We start from the raw sequence: 23,731 nt of genomic DNA on the forward strand, positions 1-23,731 counted from the left end.
ATAATTTAGTATAAAAATGGCCCAAATACCGACATGTTCAATTGAGAAACACAAAAACAGTAATAGCTCACATAACAGGGCTTCCTGGATGGTATAATGAATAACATTGTATTTGAAGAAAGGGGCCTGAGTTCTAGATTTAGATACTTAGTTGCCCTATTACTCTGGGGAAATCATTTAATCTTTCTTAGCCTCAGTCTTCCCATCTGTAAAATCAGGATATGATATGATATGAACATACTATCACTTTCCTTAAATAATTGCTATGAGGATGAAATAGGATAAAATATGTAAAGAAATTTGCAAATCTTAAAGTGCTATATAAATGTTACTTTTGTTTTTCCAAAAAACAATGATTTAAAGGAAAATACTAAAAATAATTGACATTTCTCTGAACTTATATTTTTTAAGATTAATAACATTTCTTAAGATCTCAAGCATTTCTTAATGTGAAACACAGACACAAATTAAAAAGCAAAGTTTGCAAAACTAACCAGGGATAAAAGCCAAGGCTGCATTAGTGTAATTTGTGCATCATTCAAGAATGATTGCTGTCACATCATATCAAGAGATTAGCTGCAGTGTAGACACTAATGACTGGAAATATACAAGACAGCACATATTAGTGAAAACCTAATCTCCAATTAAGACTTTTTTCTCTTGAATATTTTGGTCCAGATAAAGATTGGCTTTGGGCTGTTGTCTTTTCTAGCTTTGGTCATATCTGATCACCACTCAGGGTTAAGCCCAGCATGCGAGTTCATCATGGAACATCTTGACTTCCAGCTTTGTTCAGCACTTTCTTTATTATATTAGGCTACATCTGAATTCAGGCAGAAGCACTCACTCTGATTAAATTATTAGCAGTACACTTAAAAAGTTAGCCTGCCCACATTTGGGGTTCAAATTTCTCTCCCTCCCTCCTTCCCTCCTTTCCTTCCCTCCTTTCCTTCCTTCCTTCCTTCCTTCCTTCCTTCCTTCCTTCCTTCCTTCCTTCCTTCCTTCCTTCCTTCCTTCCTTCCTTCCTTCCTTCCTTCCTTCCTTCCTTCCTTCCTTCCTTCCTTTCTCCTTCCATCCCTTCCTCCCTTGCTGACAACTTAGTGGCAGAAGCAGCTCCTGAGAATGAATAACATGGGGTAGGAAGGAGAATTTCATTTTCTCTTAATATTTTTCTTCCTCCCCCATAATTCGAATTAAGGAGGACCTGGCGAATTTCAGAGGGTTGTTTATTGCCATCTTAGAAGTGTCCCTGGGATAGCATCAGTAAGAAGCATTGTCTGCTTGGGTACCAAAGACCAATTAAACATATTGAAGAAAGGAAGATTCAAGATTCTACAAATAGCCCAGAAGACAAGAAGAACACCTAATGGAACATTTTGAGTACTAAAGCAACAGGATTCCTAGAAGATATCAGTTGTGTTCATTGCTATATGTAACCTAATCTTAATTCACTTTCTCTTGAATTATTTTCATTATTGTGGGAGAATGTATCAAAAAGTTTTGGGGAAAATGTTTTGTACTAACTGTTCTTACTATACCACCCAAGTAAATGCCCCTTTCTGAAAGCTAATTAGGGCAACCAGATGGCACAATGTATAGAGCACCTGCAGTCAGAGAAAATCATATTCCTGAGTTCAAATTTGGCTTCAGATACGTATTAGCTATGTTGGCTTAATCACTGGCAAGTCACTTAATGCTCTTCAGTTTTGCCATTTGGAAAATGAGTTGGAGAAGGAAATGATGGATCACATTAATATCTTTGCCAAGAAAACCCCAAAAGGGGGTCAGAGAAAACAAAGAGTCTGAAAAAACTGAAAACAATTTAATAGCAACAACAAAATAACAATGTTCCATTTGCCCTTAAAAAAAAAAGAGTTTGTCTCAAGTTACACAGTATCTCAGTTGCGATTCAAACTACTACCCACATTGCTTTTTTTTTTTATAAATTTTTATATTTTTATAAAGTATTCCGAGGAGGCAAAAATCACAAAAGAACTTTGGTTTCGTTATACTTTTGGCCCAGATTTGAGATTACAAGATTGTAGGTAACTCCAGATGTAGACATTCCACCCCCATGCACATATCTTCAATTTCTAATATGAGGGAATTGGCTGGGGCATTGAAATGTTAAGTGGCTGGCTCAGGGTCAATGGGTTCAAAGATGGGCTTAAAACCAGATGTTCTTGAATTGAAGTCTATTCTCTGGCTACAGTACCAAACCACTACTCATCCAAATGGTTGAGATTATTTTTTTTCTTTCATTTTTATGATCTCTGTGAATTTATTACCCTACACTCATGGATTTGTTACATCTCTGAGTGGTTCCTTCCTTACCTGTTGCATTCTCCGCAGCATCTCCTTCTTCTGCTGCTCCCAATCCTCACGTTCTTTGTCTAAGCGGTCCATAAGTTCCACTTTTTCCCTTTTCCAGTTTTTCTCATTGTGATGGACTTGCCAGCGTAGCTCCATTACCAAGCCATGACTCTCTGCAAGTAGTTTCTTGAGTTCTTCTCTCTCCCTCCTAAAAGCTCCCTTTAAATCAAAGGAAGGAGACACTTCTCCGGGATTTCTCTCAGAATTCTTTCCTTCCAGCTGTCAAAAAAGACAAGGGATAAAGTGATGTTACCCTGCCAGACTTGTCATTTATATTTCTTGCAGAATGCCAATTTATGTACCCAACTAGTTCAGTGTCTTTCTGTTCCCAAAGACTTGTGTCCTCAATACTGTTAATTAAATATTGGTCCAAATGGGGAAACTGAGGAAAATAGGATGAAATGACTTGCCTGGGTCACACAGGGTGTCTGAGGCTGGATTTGAACTCAGGTCCTCTTGACTCTAGGCTACCCAGCTGCCTCAAGTACAGCAGGTTCAAGTTTGAGATGCCTAGTATTAGGGTCTTAGACCCTGGGTCATTTTATAGTAAAGGAAGAAAATATACATACATTTATACAACCATAGGATATAGTGCTAAAAGGCACTTTATGGCTCATTTTGTCCAATCTCTTTATTTTACAGATGACAAAACTGAGGCTCTAAATGACAAAATGATTTTTCCAAGTCATAAACATAGCAGATCAGGGCTCTGTAATTCAGGTTTCCTGACTCTAACCATATCACCATATTGTCTATCAAAGATCATCACATCACTGGCAACCTATTTAGAACCAAGTTTTGAACTTTACAAGAAATACTTTTCCTTTTGAGGAAGAGCCACATTAGTTTAGAGCCAGTTAGACTAGAGAAAGAACTCTTTGAGAGCCTAGAGTTCAGGGACAATGTCCAGATAAATTTGCTTCATCCATCATTATTCTTTTCCTAATGGGAACCATAATCATGGGAAAAAATGATGTCAGGTAAGACCCTGATGATTGAAGGGAGAAGCTAGAAAACTAAGAACAAGATATCAAGTTTCAACTAAATATAAAAATCTTGAAGTAAAAATGAGAAGAGATCAAATCAGGAACAGAAAAGGAAGAAAAAAGCCCTACTTTCACAAGTCAGAAGCCAACTCCTCTAGCCAGTCATGCTTTTGCCATCTTCCCTACTGCTATACTCTTCAGGCTATAGCTAGGTGAGTTAATTCACTGGCTTCAGAACCATCACTATGAAGCCCAGTTGTATCATTTGGTGATTGAGTGAGGACAAACTATCCTCACTATATCTCATTTTATCTAAATAGCGCTAGACCCAGATCATGCTTCATATCCTTAAAGCTTAACTTTTTAAATGTCTTCTTGCTACCTAGAGTGCTTCTGTATATTCTGCCCTTCCCACAATTCCCCTTTCCCCTTTTGTTCTGGAGACCATATTCAAATTAATACTAGCTAGTATTTATAATACCTACTATGTGCCGGCACTGTGTTAAGTACTTTGTAAACTTATTCTCATTTGATCTAAAAAACTACTGCTTCTGAAAAAAATCATATCCATAAACTTCCCAATAGATCCATTTAACATTCTTGTGATACCTTATATCAAAACACCTTTCCCCAAAATGTGTTATCTCCTGTAAATCAACTGTAATTTTCTAGAGGGCAAGGACTATTTCAATGTTGTATCTGTATCTATATCACTTAGCATTTGATAAATGTTTTTCATTCATGCATTCAGACATTAGGAAATGTGTAAAATATCAACAAAATTACCAAACCAATTTTTTTTCCTGGTAGCCCTTATACTATACCATATTATAAGTTCCCTTTGGAGGTAATAACCAATTTGTAGACTCCTGCTATCATAATAACCTAAATTCTCTATCTTTTTTCATCCCTCTTCTTTGAACTTTAGTTTAGTGGACAAAACTTCTTTCAACATTCACACATCCTTCAAATAACTATACGAAAGTTGCTCCTCAACCTCTCTGGTCCTTATTTCCCTTTATGTTCCCTTTAACTCCCTTGGTGACTAATATTAATTAAGATATCTTAAAGATAAGTAATATATTAAGGTTAAATGGTTTGTTCCGGGTTACTTGATAAACCAATAATGTATTAGAAATGGGGAAATGAATCCAGATCTTCTTACTATTAGTTGTTCATTTTATCCTAAGGTTTCAATCATTTCACAAATCAAATTCCATAGTTTGCTTAATAGTAAAGAATAGGACATTGATTTCCAGTTCCTGTAAAGGGGAGAGGAAATATCAAGAAGCTACTTAATTGAATCTTCTATACATAAGCTATTCTTAAGAGTCTCCTGGGAAGAAAAACAAAATCTTCCTTGGTGTTGTATTTTATGGCTATAATGCTCTGCTTGACATATCATTTTTTTTTCATTCTCTTCTCAAAAGAGATGGAAAGGTTCTGCTCATAAGTTCCTCTGTAATTGCCTTTTTTTCTAATAGCAACTGAACATTAGCCATGGTTCTTACACAAGCTGATTGTGTGACCTGGGGCAAACCACTTAATGTCTCAGTGACGCAGGCAACAAAGACAATAAATTGCAGATGAACTGCTGAATTTCATTGGTAGGAATTATTTTCTCATGGATGAAATCACAGGTCTCTAAAGGAAGGTGAGAAGATATTAGAGAAGAAGAGAGGTATGAGAAGAGAGAGGAGGAGAGGAGAGAATAGGACAGAAGGAAAGGAGAGAGGGGAGAGAAGAGAAAAAAGGAAGAGAGGAGAGAAGACAAAAAAGGAAGAGAGGAGAGAAGACAAGATGAGAAAAGAAGAGGGGAAGGGAGAGAAGAGAAAAAAGGTGAAAGGAAAGAAGGGAAGAATAGGAGAAAAAGGAAGGATAGAGAGAAGAGTAAAAGAAAGAAGAGGAGAGGGAAGGGGAGAAGAGGGAGATTAAAATAGTACCTGAATTAAACATAGAGGATTTAGAGTTGGCAGGAAACTTGGAAAAAAATCCTTCATAACCAATATAAAACAGAAGAGACATCATCATGGGAGAAGAATGTCTATACAGACAAGGAAGGTTCAAGAATTGTGACCTGCTTTGGAAGCCTGGGTAACCAATGCACATACTATTGTATATACCTGTTCCAGGCGGCTTTTCAGTTCTGCCCACTCCACCTCCCAGGCAGCCTTATCCTTGGCATATTGTTGTTGCAATCCAAGGCGATCCCGTTCATCTTCCCTCATCTCCGAGTGGAAATCATCCAGCAAAGTCTTAAGGGAATTTATGAGGTTCCGGTTTTCCACTGCCTGTAGGAACATGAATCAAATCTCCATTATTTACTTTTTCTTAGCAATCTTTAGACAAGGAAGGGAGAGACAGAATCATTTAATCTAATTCAAAAGTGACAGGTACTGGAAAGATTGGGTTTAACTTAAGGTGAAATAAAAGATTGTATAATTCTTCCTTTTGTGATATGGTAAGAGTCATGTGTTATTTGACAAGTTATTTGTTATGTGTCTCAGCCTGGACAAGGAATGTATGAGGAGCCATTTTGAAAGAGAGATGTTATAAGAAGGGATTGTAAACTGTTAGTGAGAAAGTCCAACTGAGTTATGGAGTTATGGAGAACCATGGGGAAAGAAGATAAGTGTTTTAAGTCAGAGCTTTCCTGAAAAGTTTGAATGAAGATGGAAGGAAGCCACCGGTAGTAGTTTCCTAAAAACTGCTAAAGCAGGGAATCAACATGAAAATCTAATAGAATATGGACAGAGTTGGTGTGAAGGAATATGAAAAGGACTATGACACTGAGGAACAAGTCTTTAGTTCCAAGCTTCTGGAGAAGTGCTGTCATAATAGCAGTGATCTCAAATGAAGGAGGAAGCCCCTAAATATGTGCTGTGGGGTAAAGACATATGTATAGACCAAGACTGCCATATCCATATAGCTCTTAAGTAGCCTTGTAGTTGTATTATGCAGGGTCAGTTTGCTTTCTTGGATGATAAGTAAATTTATGAGGTCTAGCACTAAGTTAAATTTTAGCATGTGAAGGGGTAGACACCTTTTAGGAAAAGAATAAGATCTTTGATTTAACATAGGGAATTCCTAGTTAAGGAAATGATCTCTGTCAAAACACATCAACACCTTTTATTTAATTTTTGGAATTCTAATTTCAATTTCAGTGCCTAGAGCACTGAAGAAATTTGCCTAGTAAATAGTATAACAACCAGGGGCAACACTTATTGGTACCCATTCCACAGACATAGAGTACAAAGCTTCTATATATTCTTAGATGAAATATGAAGTCGGGTATGAATGGTGAACTTTATTTAGTCAAATGGTAGGATTTCTACATTATGAGGCAACAAAGTGGTACAGTAGATAGAGTGCAAGACCTAGAAGGAAGTTATTTGGCTGCTATCTGCCTCAGTTTCCTCATCTATAAAATGGAGATAATAATGGAACCTATGACCCAGGGTTGTTGTAAGGATAATATCAGATAATAATGATAAAGTGCTCTGTAAACTTTAAAGCACTACATAAATGCTAATTATTATAATGGTTCTTTGGCAACAGTTAGAACTGCTTGGTGTAGTGCTTTAATATACTTACACACATTGGGCATAGGCAATCAACTTAAATGCATTGTCTTCTGACTAATATTAATCATCACATTAATCATAGCACAAAATAAGTGCTCAATGGAGCCCCAGTGTAGGCTATAATGGGAACAAAAATTACCTCTTCCCTCCAAGAGGGATTAGTTATTATTAGTCATGATTTATACCATTTGGTGTGGAAGAAAACAACAATGCAAAATGTTGGCTTATTTTGTGTTGTTAAACCCCAGAGAAAGAATGATCTTCAGGTTTTTCATGTTCCCTCTATTCAAGATTTGCTCTAAGTCCTTAGTAAAGGCACAAATCTATTCTCCACTCTCTTTATTTCCATTTCTCCCAATGTGGAGATAATGATATGAACCAAAATCAAATGATCAAAATCAATTCAGTCTCATTCCCCTTCTGCATAACACTTATTGGACCACAATCTACATGCTCTGTAATTATGGCGGTATTTCTGAGCAAACTCTGCATGCTCAGAGTTTTATTATAATTTGGATTTAAAAAAAACACCTTCTCAAGAGAAGCAGCATGGTGGCATATTGGATAAGGTACATTAAAATTTGGAAGGTCTGGATTCCAATCCTGTCTCTGATACATACTTAATTTCTTCCTACTCTAGGTAACTTTCTATTATAAAGAGAATTGCCCTGGTATTGTCTTGGCAAGAGAAATTTTCACATCAAGAAAATCTACACCAAGTCCAGATCAAAAAGATCAAACATTCATATCAAGGATTGAATCAAACTCAAAATCTCCTAATGATACAAGTTTCTTTTTGTTTCATAGCTTTCTTAAAATCCTACAACTATTTCAGACTATGTCTCCATGGCCTTTTTCAAGGACAAAATCATCTCTCTTTTATCTTTTCACACATCAAAAGCTGATATGCCTTCCAGCAAAGAAATGAATAAAACCATTTCAATTATTTTGGCCAACTCAAAAAAGAGTGCCTGGAATTTTATCCTTTCCTGTTCAAGAGTCATGTTTTTTAAAGTAGAGATCAGAGTAATTATAACATTGGCACTCTCAACTTGACTTATATCAGTGCTAAATTGTCTTACCAGTCCCAGAGGGCTTTTATTTATTTATTATGCTGAGGTAATTAAGGTTAAGTGACTTACCCAGGGTCACACAGTTAGGAAGTGTTGTGTCTCAAGCCAGATTTGAATTCAGGTCCTCCTGACTTCAGGGCTAGTGCTCTATCCATTGTACCAACTAACTGCCCCCTCTTTTTTTGTTTAAAATTTTGTTTTATTCAACCAGGAGCACTCTTTACAACACAATAAAGTGCAAAATTATTTCAGAAAAATACCTTTTTTTTGAGATTGTGGTTTTTAGATTGGGTGATAATAGACATAATGGTCAAATATTGATTCTCAGCTTTTAACTTTGTGCTGTTGTCTCCATTTATTAAAAAAGGAATACTATCTTCCTGACAAGGTTGGTGATTAATTAGTTTTCCATAAAGTGAAATTCTTTAATCATGGATACTATGAAAAAATTTTAAATTATTACTTTAAAATAGTTTCTGAAGGCACTGAAAAATTGATATCACTAACACAGAGATATATTTTCTGGTTTTTGCTTGTTTTTGTTTTTTGCTGAGACAATTGGGGTTAAGTGACTTGCTCAGAGTCACATAGCTAGGAAATGTTAAGTGTCTAAGATGAAATTTGAATTCAGATTCTCCTGACTTCAGGGCTGGTGCTCTATCCACAGCTTCCCCACAAATATATTATCTTAGCTAGAAAATTATTTACAGTACTTCATACACTGTTGGTACCTAGTAAGAAAATTTTATACATGTTATACAAGATGAACAGGATCATATCTGGCTACTGAAATATGTAATAAATATCATGTGCCTTAAGAAGTAAAGTAGATGAGAAGATATATAATGAATTGATATTTCTGAGTTGCAAATAGGAGCTAATAATCAATATCATTCCTGCCCAAAGACTTCAATGTTTTGTATTAGTAAAGTAGGAGGCAAGGTTCTTAGCTGAGAAGCTAAGGTGATGGAGAACCATGAGAAGATTGAAAGGGCTTAAATTTTTTTGGAAAAGCCACTGTGATGAGTGGGGATATTATGTCAATTAGGAGAGCATAAAAGCTTTGCTATATAAAAGCCTTGCTATAAATTTGTAGTGGATTCAGTCAGCATGACTTGTAATTTTTTCCATGTTCTTTTAGTAGCACATGAATGGGAACAAAGTGGGAATAATGAAAGACTGATGTTTGTTGTCAGGTTAAAATTGGAAAAAGGTTCTTGAGTAAGAGGACTGTGAAAAACTCTTTTAGCAACCCTCCATATATTCTGCTTCTTAATATTAATAATTGCAGGGTTGAACAAAATTAGCTCTGTAGCTACCTACTTCAAGGAGTTTTGTACAATTTTGACATCTGCATAGGAAGCACTTTGTTGTAGGAGAACCTTTAAGGTAGTTGCTGTACCAAATCAAAAATTTTTTTAATAGTACATAAAAATAAAGACAGTAAAAAACAAAGCTCATTCCCACCTAAAGATGAGATTTATCAAATATTTATAATACATAAGACCAGATCTTTACTAAATAGTCAAACTGGCATTATGTAATTTGGTTATAGTGCAATTGACAATTTGGGAGTTGACTTTAAGACCACAATGGATATATAGCCCCACTGTTAGCTACAGATTTATTAAAAGGCAATCACAATATACAGGTTATGTGATGTTTTTCTACTTACTCAGTTTGGTTTAGCAAATGTGTTTTTGAGCATCAAAGAGTAAAGGTGGTCTGCTTGTGTAAAACAGGGGTAGGCAAGCTAATGTTTTGTCCAAGCTAATCCAAGACAATCTCCTGCAGTGTTCATTAAAAATATCTGCTCTATTGGCAGGGGAGCTAAGATGTGATTAGTTGCCATGGCTCAGCTCCTTAAGTGAGATTAGCTAGAAGTACAGCCTTAGAACACCATATAACATCTATTAAGAATGAACATTTTACTGTCTTCACCATTGCTGCCACCTTAATTGAGATGAATCACAGGAAGAATTATTGTTTCCTTACAATTTATTTTCTTTGTAGACTCTTTAGCAGCAAAAAAGACACTGTGAAGGCTGAATATAAAAATCTAATATCTGATGGGGGTTACTGAGGGGGCACATTCATGTACAAGTTGGCAATGAAGGAATACATTTATAAGTTCATCACCCTAATATACTACCTTAGTATTTTTTGACTGAGAGTTTCCTGAAGGATACTGTAGAATCATAGGCACTAAATAATGAAAATAAACATTGACCCACCAGTCCAATAAGCTGCAAGAAATCATGGCAAAATTGAGGTAAACTAGAAATACATCATAGCTTTTTAAAAATAAAAACTTATAGCAGAAAATAAGTTTTTATTTTTGTTTAAAAGCCTTATGATGTCTTTCCAAGCGTTTAACAATATTATATTGAGGGAAGGGGACATGATTACTTTAACATTAGAAATGTAACTTGAAAGAAAATCTGTAAAGCTATTGAGAAGATACAGCATAATGAGGAAACATAAACACCATGTGCAAATTAGGAAAATTTAAGACTCTAGTTTCAAGGGATAAAGAGTTAAGATTATGGACAGCAGACAGGTGGTAAAACTCTTTTTCAACTGGAAAAAGGCAAGCAAGCACAAGAATTTGTAATGCTAATGTCAAAATGCATTGGTTTTAATTTAAAAATTTGGCCTAAGTATAGTATTTTTTTTTTCCTTTAAGCTTCCATTAGACCACATGGAACAGAAAGAGACTTAACTTGAAAAAAGATAAGGAGACATTATAGAATCAGATAACAAAAATACTGAGTAACAACCAACCCAAAAACTCTTTCTCATCCTCTCTAAAGGAAATAAAGTCTAAAGGAAAGGCATAAGGAGTTTGATGTGATGTGAAGAGGCTGAAAGTTCAAGAATTATAGACAAACTTTGGACAAGCCAAGAAAAGATAAGAGTGGATTAGATAACTAAAACTCTACTTCTGTTTGGAAATATATTTGGGATTAGTCTAAATAACAATAATAAAGGTAAGGGAGAAACATGTCTAATTTCACCACAGATATTTGTATTTCTTGAAATCCTGTGCAAAATTGTCACTACAATGAGGAGATTGAGGAAAATCAGAACCCAGAACATCTAGAAAACATACGATTTCCTCATGTGTTGAGATAGGGAGGCCAATGGTGACACTGGCTGGAGAGAACAGCTTCATTTATAAAACTTTACAAAGCATATTTGATTATAAACATTATTATCTTCACACAATAGTAAAAAAAAATTGTGGAGAAGCAAAAAAGCTTTCAGAGAGCTTGATGTAAGATCCCAGATAAACCAAATAATCTGGAAAGCATTTAAGAGTGAGTTGGAAAGAAGTATAACAAAAAGATAGGAAATAACTCCCAAACATTTTTGTGGAAGTCTTTATCACTTCAGTACCTGAAGTGTAAGGAGGTAGCAAAGTAGTTAAAGAAGGGATAAAATGAATGACTAATAGCATTTGTTAAATGCTTAATAATGATGATGATGATAAAGATAATGGTAACTTTAAAGTTTGTAAAGCATTTCCAACCATCATCTGATTTTATCCTTCCTAGGAGTTCCATTATTATCCATATGAGTGAAAAAACAAAGACACCCACAGGCTAAATGACATGCTTAGGGTCACATAGCTAGTAAATGGTTTGAGGTCAATTTAAATGAAATTCAAACCTTTATTTACTGCACAGCATGGCATCCTACATACCAAAATTAAATACTAGGCATACAAATATAAAGATGAGCCTAGGAACTAGCCAAATATGTAATGAGAAATCTTTACTAAAAAGGACAAGTGATTCAATTTTTTAAATGTTCAAGGATCAGTTTTCAGAGAATGAAAGATTGAAAGAAGGATTAAAGGAATGAAAAGATCACATATAGTACCATTAGTAATAAAAGGCAATCAAGGGGACATTAACCCACATCTTTATAAAATCTCTAAGAATTATCTTTATATATATTTACGATATCCTTGATGAAAGCATGGAAAGTTATTAGGGTTATCACAGATGGTCTTCTTTAGGCAACCATATTTTTATTATTATAAACTGACTGAAAGAAATAAAGAATATACATTTATACTCAAAAAACAAAGTGGATGAGGACCATAAGTCAACTAGTTTATGAGGCAGATGGATAGCCAAATGTGTTAATTCATCAGTATATATATATACTGCTACAAAGGGATAATCAGTTCAGCCTGGAATTGAACAGGAAGAAGAAACAGGGCAGTATCACATCTAGGGTGCTTTCAATGAATCTTGAATTATATTAGTATTGTTAAGTATCCAAGATGCTTATTGTCTCCTAGGCCCCCAAAAAGTTACCAACATTATTCTGATGATGCTATATCATTTAAATTGCAGTTAACTCAAACAACAGTGAAAAATGTATGGTGGTTGTAAACGAGCTATTGTTGTTTAAGTTATGTCCAATTCTTCATGACCCCATTTATGATTTTCTTGGCAAAGATATTGAAGTAGTTTGCCATTTCCTTCTCCAACTCATTTTGCAAATGAGGAAACTGAGGCAAATAGGAAGAAGTAATTTGCCTAAAGTCACACAGCTGGTAAGTGTACATTGCTCTATCCACTGTGCCACCCAGCTAACTGAATAAGTTATAGGACAGTAATAACTTGAATAAAAGCAATGGATTGAAAAATATTATCAAGGATGTGTATGATCAGAAAAGTGGGTCAGTCATAAAGTAGGAGGTAGCTTAAGTATTATACTGGCACTGGCATTCACAAAATATTAAAAGAACCAAAAGAACATCTTTAACACAGGACAGATCCTCTATAAAAAGATTTTGAATGTCTGGGATCTACACAGAATGAGAAGGTATGCATGACTAGCTATGTGCACTAGTGGAGAATTATCCATCAGGCTGTCATTATGAAAAAAGGAAGCTTTCTATTAAAGCTACATAGAAATAGTATCTTTAAAGATTGAAAAGGGTTTTTATTTTGAATAAAGGATTATAGAGGCTACAATAGATTATAGATTAATAGAATAAATTAATAGAATAAAGGATTATAGAGGTAAATAGTTAGGAAATGGCCAACTTTTGGTTCCTATTGTTTTTTTGGGGTTCTTGGTTCTTTGGTTCTTGGAGCCTCAATTTACTTATCTATAAAATTAGAATATATTTATTGAACTATCTATTTTACAGCATTGCTATAGGAAAAATGTTATTTAAAGTATTACGTTAATATGAATTCTTATTGTTGAGACATAAAACAATGTTGACCAGAAAAGCACAGTATTCTCTCTCAATTAGTTAAATATATCTACAGGACTATGAACTTCTAGGTGGCACAGTGCTCAGAGTACCAGGCCTGGAAGTATTCTAGGAAGACATCTTCCTGAGTTCAAATCTGGCCTCAGATATTTACTAACTATATGACCCTGGGAAAATTACCTAACTCTGTTTGCCTCAATTTCCTCATGTGTAAAATTGGCTGGAGGAAATTGCAAACCACTCCAATCTATTTGCCAAGAAAACCTCTTATGGAGTCACAAAAAGTAAGATATGAGCGAATAGCAACAACAACTACAGGAAGTCAAGCCATTTAGATCACAAGATATTACTATGTACCTGGCACTAGGGTTCTTAAATGTCAGAAATAATATTTCATAGAGATGAATGAATAAGTGAATGAATGGCCACGCCTTTCAAGTAATGTCAAATGTCTAATAGATTACTAAGAATTATATAATGCTTTTGACGCTCTTTTCTAATGGCTTAGCTTTTATGTGCATTGATATTGTTGGAGAAATTTTTCTATGCCCTCTTAAGACATATATTCATATTTGGAATGAAAATGGAAATTTATCAAGCACTTCCCATGTGTTGAGCTCCAGCTTCTTAAACTGTGGTTTGTGACTCTATAAGGGATCACATAACCGAATGTGGGGGTCACAAAATTATGATTTATTATTAGTAAATGTTTGGTCTGTATACCTATTTTATATACTTAAAAACCTGGGATCATGTAAAGATTTCATAGGCAAAAAGGGGTCGGGAGTGGAAAAAGTTTAAGAACTTTGCAATGCATTGGAAAAATATTTATTTAACACTTACTGTGTGCTAAGCAATCTCTGAAGCACTAAGCTATTTCTCCAACGTATTGCAATGGGAAATAGTAGTAGGAAGCAGTCCTGAGGTGGTACAAGGATATAGAATAATATGATCACAAGATTAGAGATCCACTGCTCCAAACATAACATTTTATAAATGAGGAAAGCAAGACTCAGAGACATAAAATAACTTGTCCCTGTCTATTGTACTCAATAGGTAGAACTAGGTTTCACTTAACAAGAGGGTAAAATCTTTTGACATGTACTGATCATCAAAAATGACTTTCAAATCTATCTTATGATAAATTGAATGATTGATAGAAAGGACATTTATTATATGTGAATTCCCAAGAGAATTACTGTGAGAATTCCTAAGATCAAAGTCCAGACATCTTGGATACTCAATCCTGTCTCACTGTTCTGCATATCTTCTTGACTCCTTTTCCAATTATTGTGGTCAAAGAAGCACCAACCACATCTGTCCATAAGCTTTAAATGGTCTAATGAACAAAAGTCTCTGCATAAATGTTCCCTGGCTAATAATAGTACTCATCTGAGCAAGAGACAAGTCTCATAGCTGAGAATGTTCTCATACAAACAGCTGTCACTTACAGTAGATTGCATATATCCATTTCCCTTAGAGCCACATTAATGATGTCATGGACACATGAACATGTAAACCAACCTCACCTCTGGTTTAGATGACTCTACCATAAGCCTTACTTATTAAAATTAAAGTTTTCTCAATATATTACATCTTGCTAAATACACCTGCATCTTCATCACACACTATGTGCAGGTACCCACATATATCTGCCTATTCAGAGGAAAACAGATTGTTGGAGTCTAAGAGAAGGAAGGTAAAGGGGATATTGTGATGAAGTTATCACTGCACAAATTTTTTTCTTTCTACTCCATTTTTATGGCTACTGTGTGAAACCTAAGGTCTATTTCTCTATTTCTTCTTATAAAACAGATCTGAATGTGCCCCAGAGGAACAATCATCATATTCTTAAATGAAGTAGGCTAATGCAATAGCAGTCATTAAAAAACTGCTACTTGGGCTAACAAACTCATCATTCAGAGACCTTTACAATTCATCTGATCACAAAACAAGAAAGAAAATAATTAGCAGATATTAAATATTAGCAGATATTAAATTACTTTTAGCAAAAAGAGTAACATATCATTGCCTAACTAGATCATTCCTGGAAAAATCATCTCCTGACCTAAAAACCTCTTCATAGATTATTAATATTGTGACATATTTTCTATTTTATCTCATTTAACCCTTTAAACCAAGTGTATTATTTTTTATGTCAAACAATTTTTGGCATGAAATTCAGCTAAGTATTTATAGAAAACTGCTATTGTCTTGTAGAAAATGGATTTCTGGAGTGGGGGAGGGAAAAGCATTTAGGAGGCAAATAAGTCAAACAAAAATGTACTCTACTGGGGCCAAGAATCTTGCCTTCCCCCCCACTCCTCAATTGGCAAGAAACCAAGTGTTTTATGGCAAACTCTTTACTCCCTTGGCTTGAGGAGGTTCCCTGATGAGTGGGGGTTGGAGTTAGTAGCAGCTGTTACAGTGTCATATACACAAGGAGTGCCCAGTAAATCTTGGAACTGTGGGGTTGGACTCAGGCCCAAGGTGACCACATCCATCAATATTCACCAGCCAAGCCCAGCCCAGCCCAGCCCAGCCCAGAACACAGAAATCTCTAGTTGTTAGATAAGTTGAAACTATGTTGAGCCTATTGAGAAACAAAATATGAAAGTAGAATTTTTTGAAACATCAGAAAATAAAAGATGTTATTAAAGGGTCAGTAAATCCAGTTTCATTTTGAATATCTGAGATCTTCTTCTAGATATTATGTTTCTATTCCAGAGTCCAGACAGTATCAGAGGTACAGGTACAATATAGTATTAGACTGATGTCTTCTGTTTTTATGGTGGTTGGTAGCATTGGTACTTATTTTAAAATTACAAAATTTAAATTACACTGTTCTTTATCCTGATTTTGATAATAATAACAAACATTTTACATCAAAGATTTGGGTTTTTGGACTGACTTTCAAAGGAATCAAAGGAAAACCTGAAGTGTTTTTTACATATTTAGGCATAGTTTTTCCTTCTGTACCATTTTCCCCTGCTTGGTCAGGATTCCAGACAATAGTGCTGTTAATGCTAAGTCAGATGGTTATCAGATGCTGGGGATATGTATGTCTGGGACAAGTGCCATCTCCAAAAGTGAAATTCACACTCATCAGCTTGTCAAAATGACAGTCCTGTGTGATCTCCTGACTCTCCATCAGCAGCACATGTGCCCTAAATGATTTTTTTCCAGTAGCAGTGATAACTTTACACTGGGCAATTCATGCTCTTTACTCAGCCACCCTTGAGAATAAGAGCACACATTTCTAAGACAGCTGTCTAGCTTTATGGAGGGAGTGTGTGTTTAGGGAAGCAAGGTCATTTTACTGGGATTCAACCCATGTACTTGGTCTTAAAGAACATGAAGGCAGCTAGATGGTGCAATGGATAAAGACGCAGGAATGTTTGAATTCAGTCTGGCTTCAGACACTTACTTGCTTTGTTAACCCCAGTTTCCCTAACTGCTAAATAAGGGTAACAATAGCATCTATCTCAAAAGGTTATTGTAAGGATCAAATAAGATCATATTTATAAACAGCATTAGGATAGTGCCTGGAACATTAATAAGCCCTTTATAAATGATTATTATTCTCTTCCCTTATTTGCCCCTTAAAGGCACTATGGTTTAAGTAAAAAAACCTCTCCACAAAGAAAGAGCAGTGATAATTATGCAATTCAGCATAAATATTGTACTAATAGGACAGTTTAAGAGTAGAGATTTAAAGTTTACCAAGAATGTTCCTTACATTGGCCTTGTGAGGAAGACAGTATAAATATTATTTGACAGATAAGCAAACTGAGTTTCAGGGAGGGTATAATTTGCCCAAGATCACATAGGAAATATCACACCAGAATCTGAACTCAGGTCTTCTAACCACAAGTCCAATGTCAATGCTATTTTTCCATGAGCAGCTGCCCACTTCCCAGAACGTTCTAACAATTAAAGCCATCCTCAAATGGAATGGATTGTACTTAAGATAATCAGAGATATTCAAAGAAAGGTTAAATGTCCACTTTCAGGGACGCTGGAGGAAAACATTCATCCATCTAGCAAGAAGTTGAACTAGATGAGTTGAGGTTTTTTTCATACCCCAGGATTCTATTGTTTTACCATTCAAGTAGTCATCTTACAGGCAGATGCCATGATAATGACTTATCATTGGAGCACTTTAAATAAAATGAAGATGCTATAGAATGGGAGAATCTTACTCAATTTCAGAATTAAAAATATTTGGTGCCCCGGGCACCCTGTGTACCTGCTTTTGGTGCTGCAGTATCTCTGCAGTTTGTAGCTCCGGTTCATCATCATCAATTTCCATGCTGGAATTTTGGGAATAATACTCCATTGGGGACCCAGTGCCTCTTTCTTCATCTTCCTCATCTTTTTGTTCAGACTGAACTCCAAGTCCTGGCAAAGTCTCAGGATGTTCCATCTAAAAGTAACAATACATTGTTTCCACAGTGTCCACTTTTAATAGTAACACAGCCTCTCCATGGCACCTATTTTTCCATAACCCATCCTTGATTATTTGGGGCCAATTTTCCACTTTGGAAATTAAAGCTTTGGCTCTTCAGACCTCCATTTGGTTTTACATATCCTAGAGATTAACACTTCCTTCACAGAACAAATAGGGTTAGTGATAGAAAAGCCTCTCTAATCAGTCAACTTTTTTTTCCTTTTAAAACATTTTGCTTTCAAAACATATGCATAATTTTCAATATTCACCATTGTAAAATCTTGTGTTTCAAATTTTTTCTATCTTCTTTCCCTCTATATCCTCCCATAGATGATAAGTAATTCAATATATGTTAAACATGTGCAGTTCTTCAAAAATATTTCTATAATTATCTTGCTGCACAATAAAAATCAGATCAAAAATGAAAAAACAAAACAAAATGAAAGCAAACAACAATAACAAAAAAGTGAAAATACTATGTTGTAATCTATACTTGGTCCCCACAGACTTTTCTCTGAGTGCAGATGGCTCTCTCCATCACAAAGTCATTGAAACTGGCCTGAATCACCTTGATTCAAATTTTTTTTTCTTTCACACAGCAACATCATTTGGAGTATGAGTGTGTTCATGTGTATGCATGTGTATGTACATGTGTGCATACATACACACATATATATAATGAAGAGGCTGAATTTATTGTTTTACATGACTTTTTTTTGATAATCTGGGGTTTTTAATTATCCATAAACATCTATGCCTTTGGTTCCTGAAAATAGAGTTGGTTGAATTCATTTTAAAATACATTCTTTTAGAATTCTTGAAGGAAAGGGAGCCATTTTATCTGTCTCTTCCAACTGCATAAGATTTCATCACAGTATTCAGACAAAATTCCCACAGGGAACAAAATGACAAGAATAAAAAGAGCCAGATCTATTTCATACAATGTTTCTAAAAAGGTGATAAGGTTCACATTCAAGGGAAAAGACAGACTGGATGAATAATTGGTTCTTTCCAGTTTCTGTATCTAAGTATATGAGAAGTATAAAGATATTCAAGTTGAGAATCATTTTTATTTCTTCCAAATTAGACACTGCCTTTATGAGCCTAAAGTCCCAGTGCCAAGCTCTAGAGTCCCATACCCATCAGCACTGTGCCAGGTGCTTTTTCTACTTTGCTAGCGCTTGGAGGTAGCTGACCTCGGACCAGTGCTGCCATGTGAGAGAACAGTGAATACCTCCATGAAATCTTCTGTTTCCTCTTCTCCTTTCTTGCCCCGCCTCCAGTGCTTCAGAAGCCATTTGAGCTTGACATAGAAGAGGAAAGTGTTCTGCCTGAAGTTTCGAAGATCCTGCTGCAACAAGTTCTTTTCTTCCTCCCATGTCCTGCGCTCCAGAGTGTTCTGCAAGGACAGACTCTGGACTTCCAGCTCCTTCCGGCGCAAAGCATACAGGTGCTCCTGCTCCATCTTGAATGATACAAAAGACAGAATATGGAGAGACTGCAGGTCCTGAAGGGAACACAATTTGCCCAAACCAAAGTGCAACTTAACGTTCCCATACCTGAGCAAAGATACTACTTTCCCCAAGTCTTGAAAAACAAAAAAATCCTTCAATCCCTGTGATTTACTGTACCAATAAATCTTTGACAAGAAGCCTGCTATATTTCCTAAGTTTTCCTCAACCATCAGTGTAAATAACATTCAAATATAAAGCAATTATATTACTAATATTAGCCAAATCTCTTCAGAATGCTCTCCCAGACTAAAATGTGGAGCCTAATTTCCTTTTTGCATAAGACAAGAGTGGTATGTTATCTGAGTGTGTAAATGCCCTAGGATTTTTAGGGTAAAAGAAAACTTCCCCTTTACCTGTGTATTCTTCCTAACCTCCTACCCAGGCCTAATTAGAGAGAAAACAAGCTAAGCAAGCAATTATTTCTATGGTTGCCAGTTTACAAAACTACATATTTTAAATGGATGATGAATCTTTCCCTCTGTTGAATATATTCTTACAGACAGAGAAAAGCACAAAGTTAAATTACTTTAATAACCTGGTCCCAATAAAAATTCCATCTTTGCCATGTACTTCTTAACAGCATTCATGTTGGAGAAATAATTGTCTTGCTTAGAATAAAAATATTTTTAATCTCTACAATAATCCTCTGTCTCTGACCTTTAAATATCTGTGTAAGCTTTATTTGCCTCCCTCCCCAGATCCCAGTGGCCTAGATGTGCATAGAACATGGACCAGGTGTCCTGGCACATTGTGGCGTTGTGTCCCTTCAGGGCAAGGGTCATTAGGAATAATCTTGCAGGGCTATTCCCAAGTCAAACTCTTTACATGACTTCCCTTTAAAAATATTTATTCAACACCTGTTATATAATGGCATAACACAGCCAGGCATGCAGGTGGGAAGTCTCATGCTGCCTTTTCATAAGGAAAATCAAGTTGATGTCTATAGATACCAGATTATTGCAAGTCACAGTTAATGACTAAGAGCATTTTGATTCATTGGAATTCATTGAATTCCAATCCAAGTATCCTTTTACAATTCTAAGACCAAGGAAATAGGATTCAGGGAGAAAATAAAGGGACTTGAATTGTTTCACAAAAAAATGATTGCCTCTTTGGGTTTCAATATGACTTAATGTGCCACAGGAAACTAGAATAGGTCATACAACTTGGCTTCAAAGCCAAAGTAATCTTAAAATGTGCTGTTATCTATATGGATTTTAAATATTTTGTCATGTTATCCAGACAGGACTCTACAGTGGCGTTTAGAATAACAATTCTAATATTATAGAATAATAGAACACCACAAGATGAGCCATCAGGTTCAAACTAGTTGCATTTTATTTGAATGAGAAAGTTCCTCCATGAAGAATGGTGGAGACTCTAATACCAGGTGTTGGTTATTTAAAATTATCTTTACACTATACCCATGTTACTGTTTTTTATGGGCATAATTAGGAGAAGACAGAGTGAATAGTTGCTCTACATATAGTCCAGAGCAGGGATTCCATTTTCATCTCTAACTGATGCCATTACCCATCACCTCCTTCTTGAAACCCCTTTCTTGGCTTCCATAATATTATATTAGCCCAGTTCCCCTCCTACCTCTATCTGAAGATTCTATTTTTATCTTTTTCATTGACTCCTTGTCTCTCCTCTCGACTAGCTAGAATGTTTCCTAAAGCTCAGTCCTTGAATTTCTTTTTCAGCTTTTTATTCTGCATATAACATATTAACATCATAGCTAGTGGTCTGAGTATATGACCCCACTGCTCACTGTCCCATTTATCTCATTTTCCCCCTCCCATTGCTTTGAGCCTTAATGGTGAATTATGAAACACTACAGATAACTCCTCTCTTTACAAAACAAGACTCTTTTTATTTTCAATCACAAACTTGGTACCATACATAAAATAAGAACGTGGATATCCAAAACAAAATAAAACAAAAACCCCAAACAACTCAAACTCTGATTTTCCATATAATATGAAAAGCCTTTATTTTTCTGGAATAATGAAATGTAAACTCTGACCTTCAATTCAAGCAAACCATTTTAATATTCCATTACGTTTACATACTACAATTTGTTTGGTTATTCCCTCAGTTGATGGGCACATCCATTATGTTTCCAGTTCTTTGCTATAATAAAAAGTGTTATTATAAACATTTGTAGATAGGGATCCTTTTTTCTGGCTTTGAACTCTTAGCAATATAGGCCTATTAATAGTTCTGGCTGGGTCAATATAGGAGTAAACTTCTCTATGACAAAAATATGCCTATTGGGAAAGGTCACCAGAAAGATATTATAGTTTCTATAGTCTGATCTTCTATGTATAACCTTGTAAAGACATAAGCAACTCAGAAAAGATACAGGCTTACAAATGATGGCAGACAAACTCTGCAAATAAAATGTTTTTCAAGAAGTAGGAAATATAATTTTATACAAGATCTGTACAATTGACAAATCTCAGGAAACTGAGATCTGTTGTTTCTCAAGGATATTCCTATCATTAAGAATGTGTGTGTGTAATTTTTTTTTAAAGAAGCTATTACTTAGTGTTTACAACTTAATTAGATAGAGATCTGATGGGGATTGGATGTCCTGTGGGGAGGTCTGTAGGTAAGATTTGCCTTTATCTGTGACTCTTCCACCAAGAAACCTGGGAAAGGATTTGAGGGATAAGGTATTGGCTTGTTTTGTACTAAGTTGAAGAATTAAGTGGGATAACTGAATTCGTGATTATTTTCTGCAGATAATATTTCAAGGTAAGACTATCACTGTGTTTGCCTCCTTATCTGGTACACACAGGACTAGGAACTGTACTCTCAAAAGATACAGAAATACCAATGGTCCATGTTTAAATGGGCTCCTAATACCTTATTTTATTTGACTTTATTCATTGAAATTTCAATGGGAAGGTTTCTGATCATGTATTAGGAAAAACATATTGATTCTAAGGTTATAAAATACAGTATTAAGAAAGAAGATCAAGGAGACAGGTATGTTTTTTCTGAGATAACAAATACTTCAGAGTTATTGCATGACCTTCTGATATCTTTTCTGGGTTTGGGAATCTATAATCCACTTTTTTGCTACCAATATTGAGCTTTTTGGAACAGTGCTGATTTAGGGGGGGAACTCAATTTAAAGAGAATTTGCAAAAGAAATATCTTTTGTCAGATTATACATCTCAATTTATGGTTTAGGAAATATGACTATTGTATCTTCCTTTAGGACCTATTTCAGAGGATCATAGTTATAATTTAAGAGGCCATTTATTCACTTTCTGGAGGCCTAGGGAAATGAACTTCTCTAAGGATGCAAGTGTTGGGGCAAGATTTGAATTCATTTCCTCTGAATCTAGGCTCAGTGTTCTTTCCACTGTACCTTGTTCTTGTTCCTGAGGGGAAAGAACATTAGGGTTCATAGCAAGAAGATACCAGACAATTGGCAGTCTCAGTTAGGTCTGGTTTATGTATTTACCTGGATGATCTTCGCTTTAAATTTTTCTTGATCCTCTTGATGAAGTCTGGTCTCCTGCTCAAGCTGAGCCTGGAGTTCCTGTATTGATACATTCTGGACAGGTAAGACAGGGGAATCCCTGAGCTGATCATCAGGATAAAGGGACAGGTTTAGTAAAGAGGTGAATTCTAACTGAGGTGAAAAATGTGAGTGGAAGACACATACACAAGTCACAGTCATGGGCACATGTGTATGAATGCATGAGTCTGTAGCAATGGAGTGAGCAGGGCATGACTATAGCATCAGACCTTCCCACATGCTTTTCAAAACTATCTGAACAGAAAAGTCCACCATGATGAAAAAACACACATAAAAATAGACCAGTTTTTAATGACTAAATGAAAAGACAGGAGGTATTCTTCATTTGACTTCTTGTTCTGTGAAGAAGGCCCTATCTGCTACCACAATTGACAATTAGAAAAAAAGACTATAGGAAAATCCATAGCTTAGTTATTGTGGCTAAGCCATGTTTAATTATTTCTTACTAATATTTCTTGTCTTTTCAAATCACATATCTAATTTGGCCCTATTTTTTCATATGGGAATCAACCCTTGAATATCAAAGAAGGTTTTTTTTTTCCTTTGGACTTTAATATCACTTTTGAATATTCTTAATTTCCCATTCTGACTTGGACTTACGTAGGCATTCTATTTAGTTTGGTTTGTGGATAGAGTCCTATTTTTAAAAATCAGGAAAAACTAAGATCCAATCCTATCGTTGATACTTAGTAACAATGTGGTCTATGTTCTTGAGCCTCAGTTTTCTCTTATATAAATTAAGGATAATATGAATAAGGGTAGTATGAATCCTAAATAAGATAATCCAAATAAAATAGTTAGCAAGCTTTAACTGACATTATTATCAGTTATTATTGTGTGGTCAAAGGGCCATATTTGGAATTGTTTCATGAGAGGAATGTAACAAACCTTGAGTTAGTTTGAAATTAGAGTAAGCTATGAAAAAATGTAATGTGCTCTCTCCCTCCCTT

The 23,731-nt window shown here is 35.4% G+C and overlaps 1 protein-coding gene across 1 annotated transcript in view; it reads right to left on the bottom strand.

The window, feature by feature from the left end:
• Positions 1 to 23,731, bottom strand: part of MTCL1 (microtubule crosslinking factor 1) — a 159,191-nt gene that overhangs the window by 31,736 nt on the left and 103,724 nt on the right. The window contains 5 exon segments of the mRNA XM_074275191.1: positions 2,335 to 2,592; positions 5,483 to 5,650; positions 17,508 to 17,684; positions 18,943 to 19,173; positions 22,704 to 22,826. Coding sequence (XP_074131292.1) covers positions 2,335 to 2,592; positions 5,483 to 5,650; positions 17,508 to 17,684; positions 18,943 to 19,173; positions 22,704 to 22,826 — 957 coding nt within the window.

Source organism: Sminthopsis crassicaudata, chromosome 1 (genome assembly GCF_048593235.1).
Source record: "Sminthopsis crassicaudata isolate SCR6 chromosome 1, ASM4859323v1, whole genome shotgun sequence".
NCBI classification, from domain to species: Eukaryota; Metazoa; Chordata; class Mammalia; order Dasyuromorphia; family Dasyuridae; genus Sminthopsis; species Sminthopsis crassicaudata.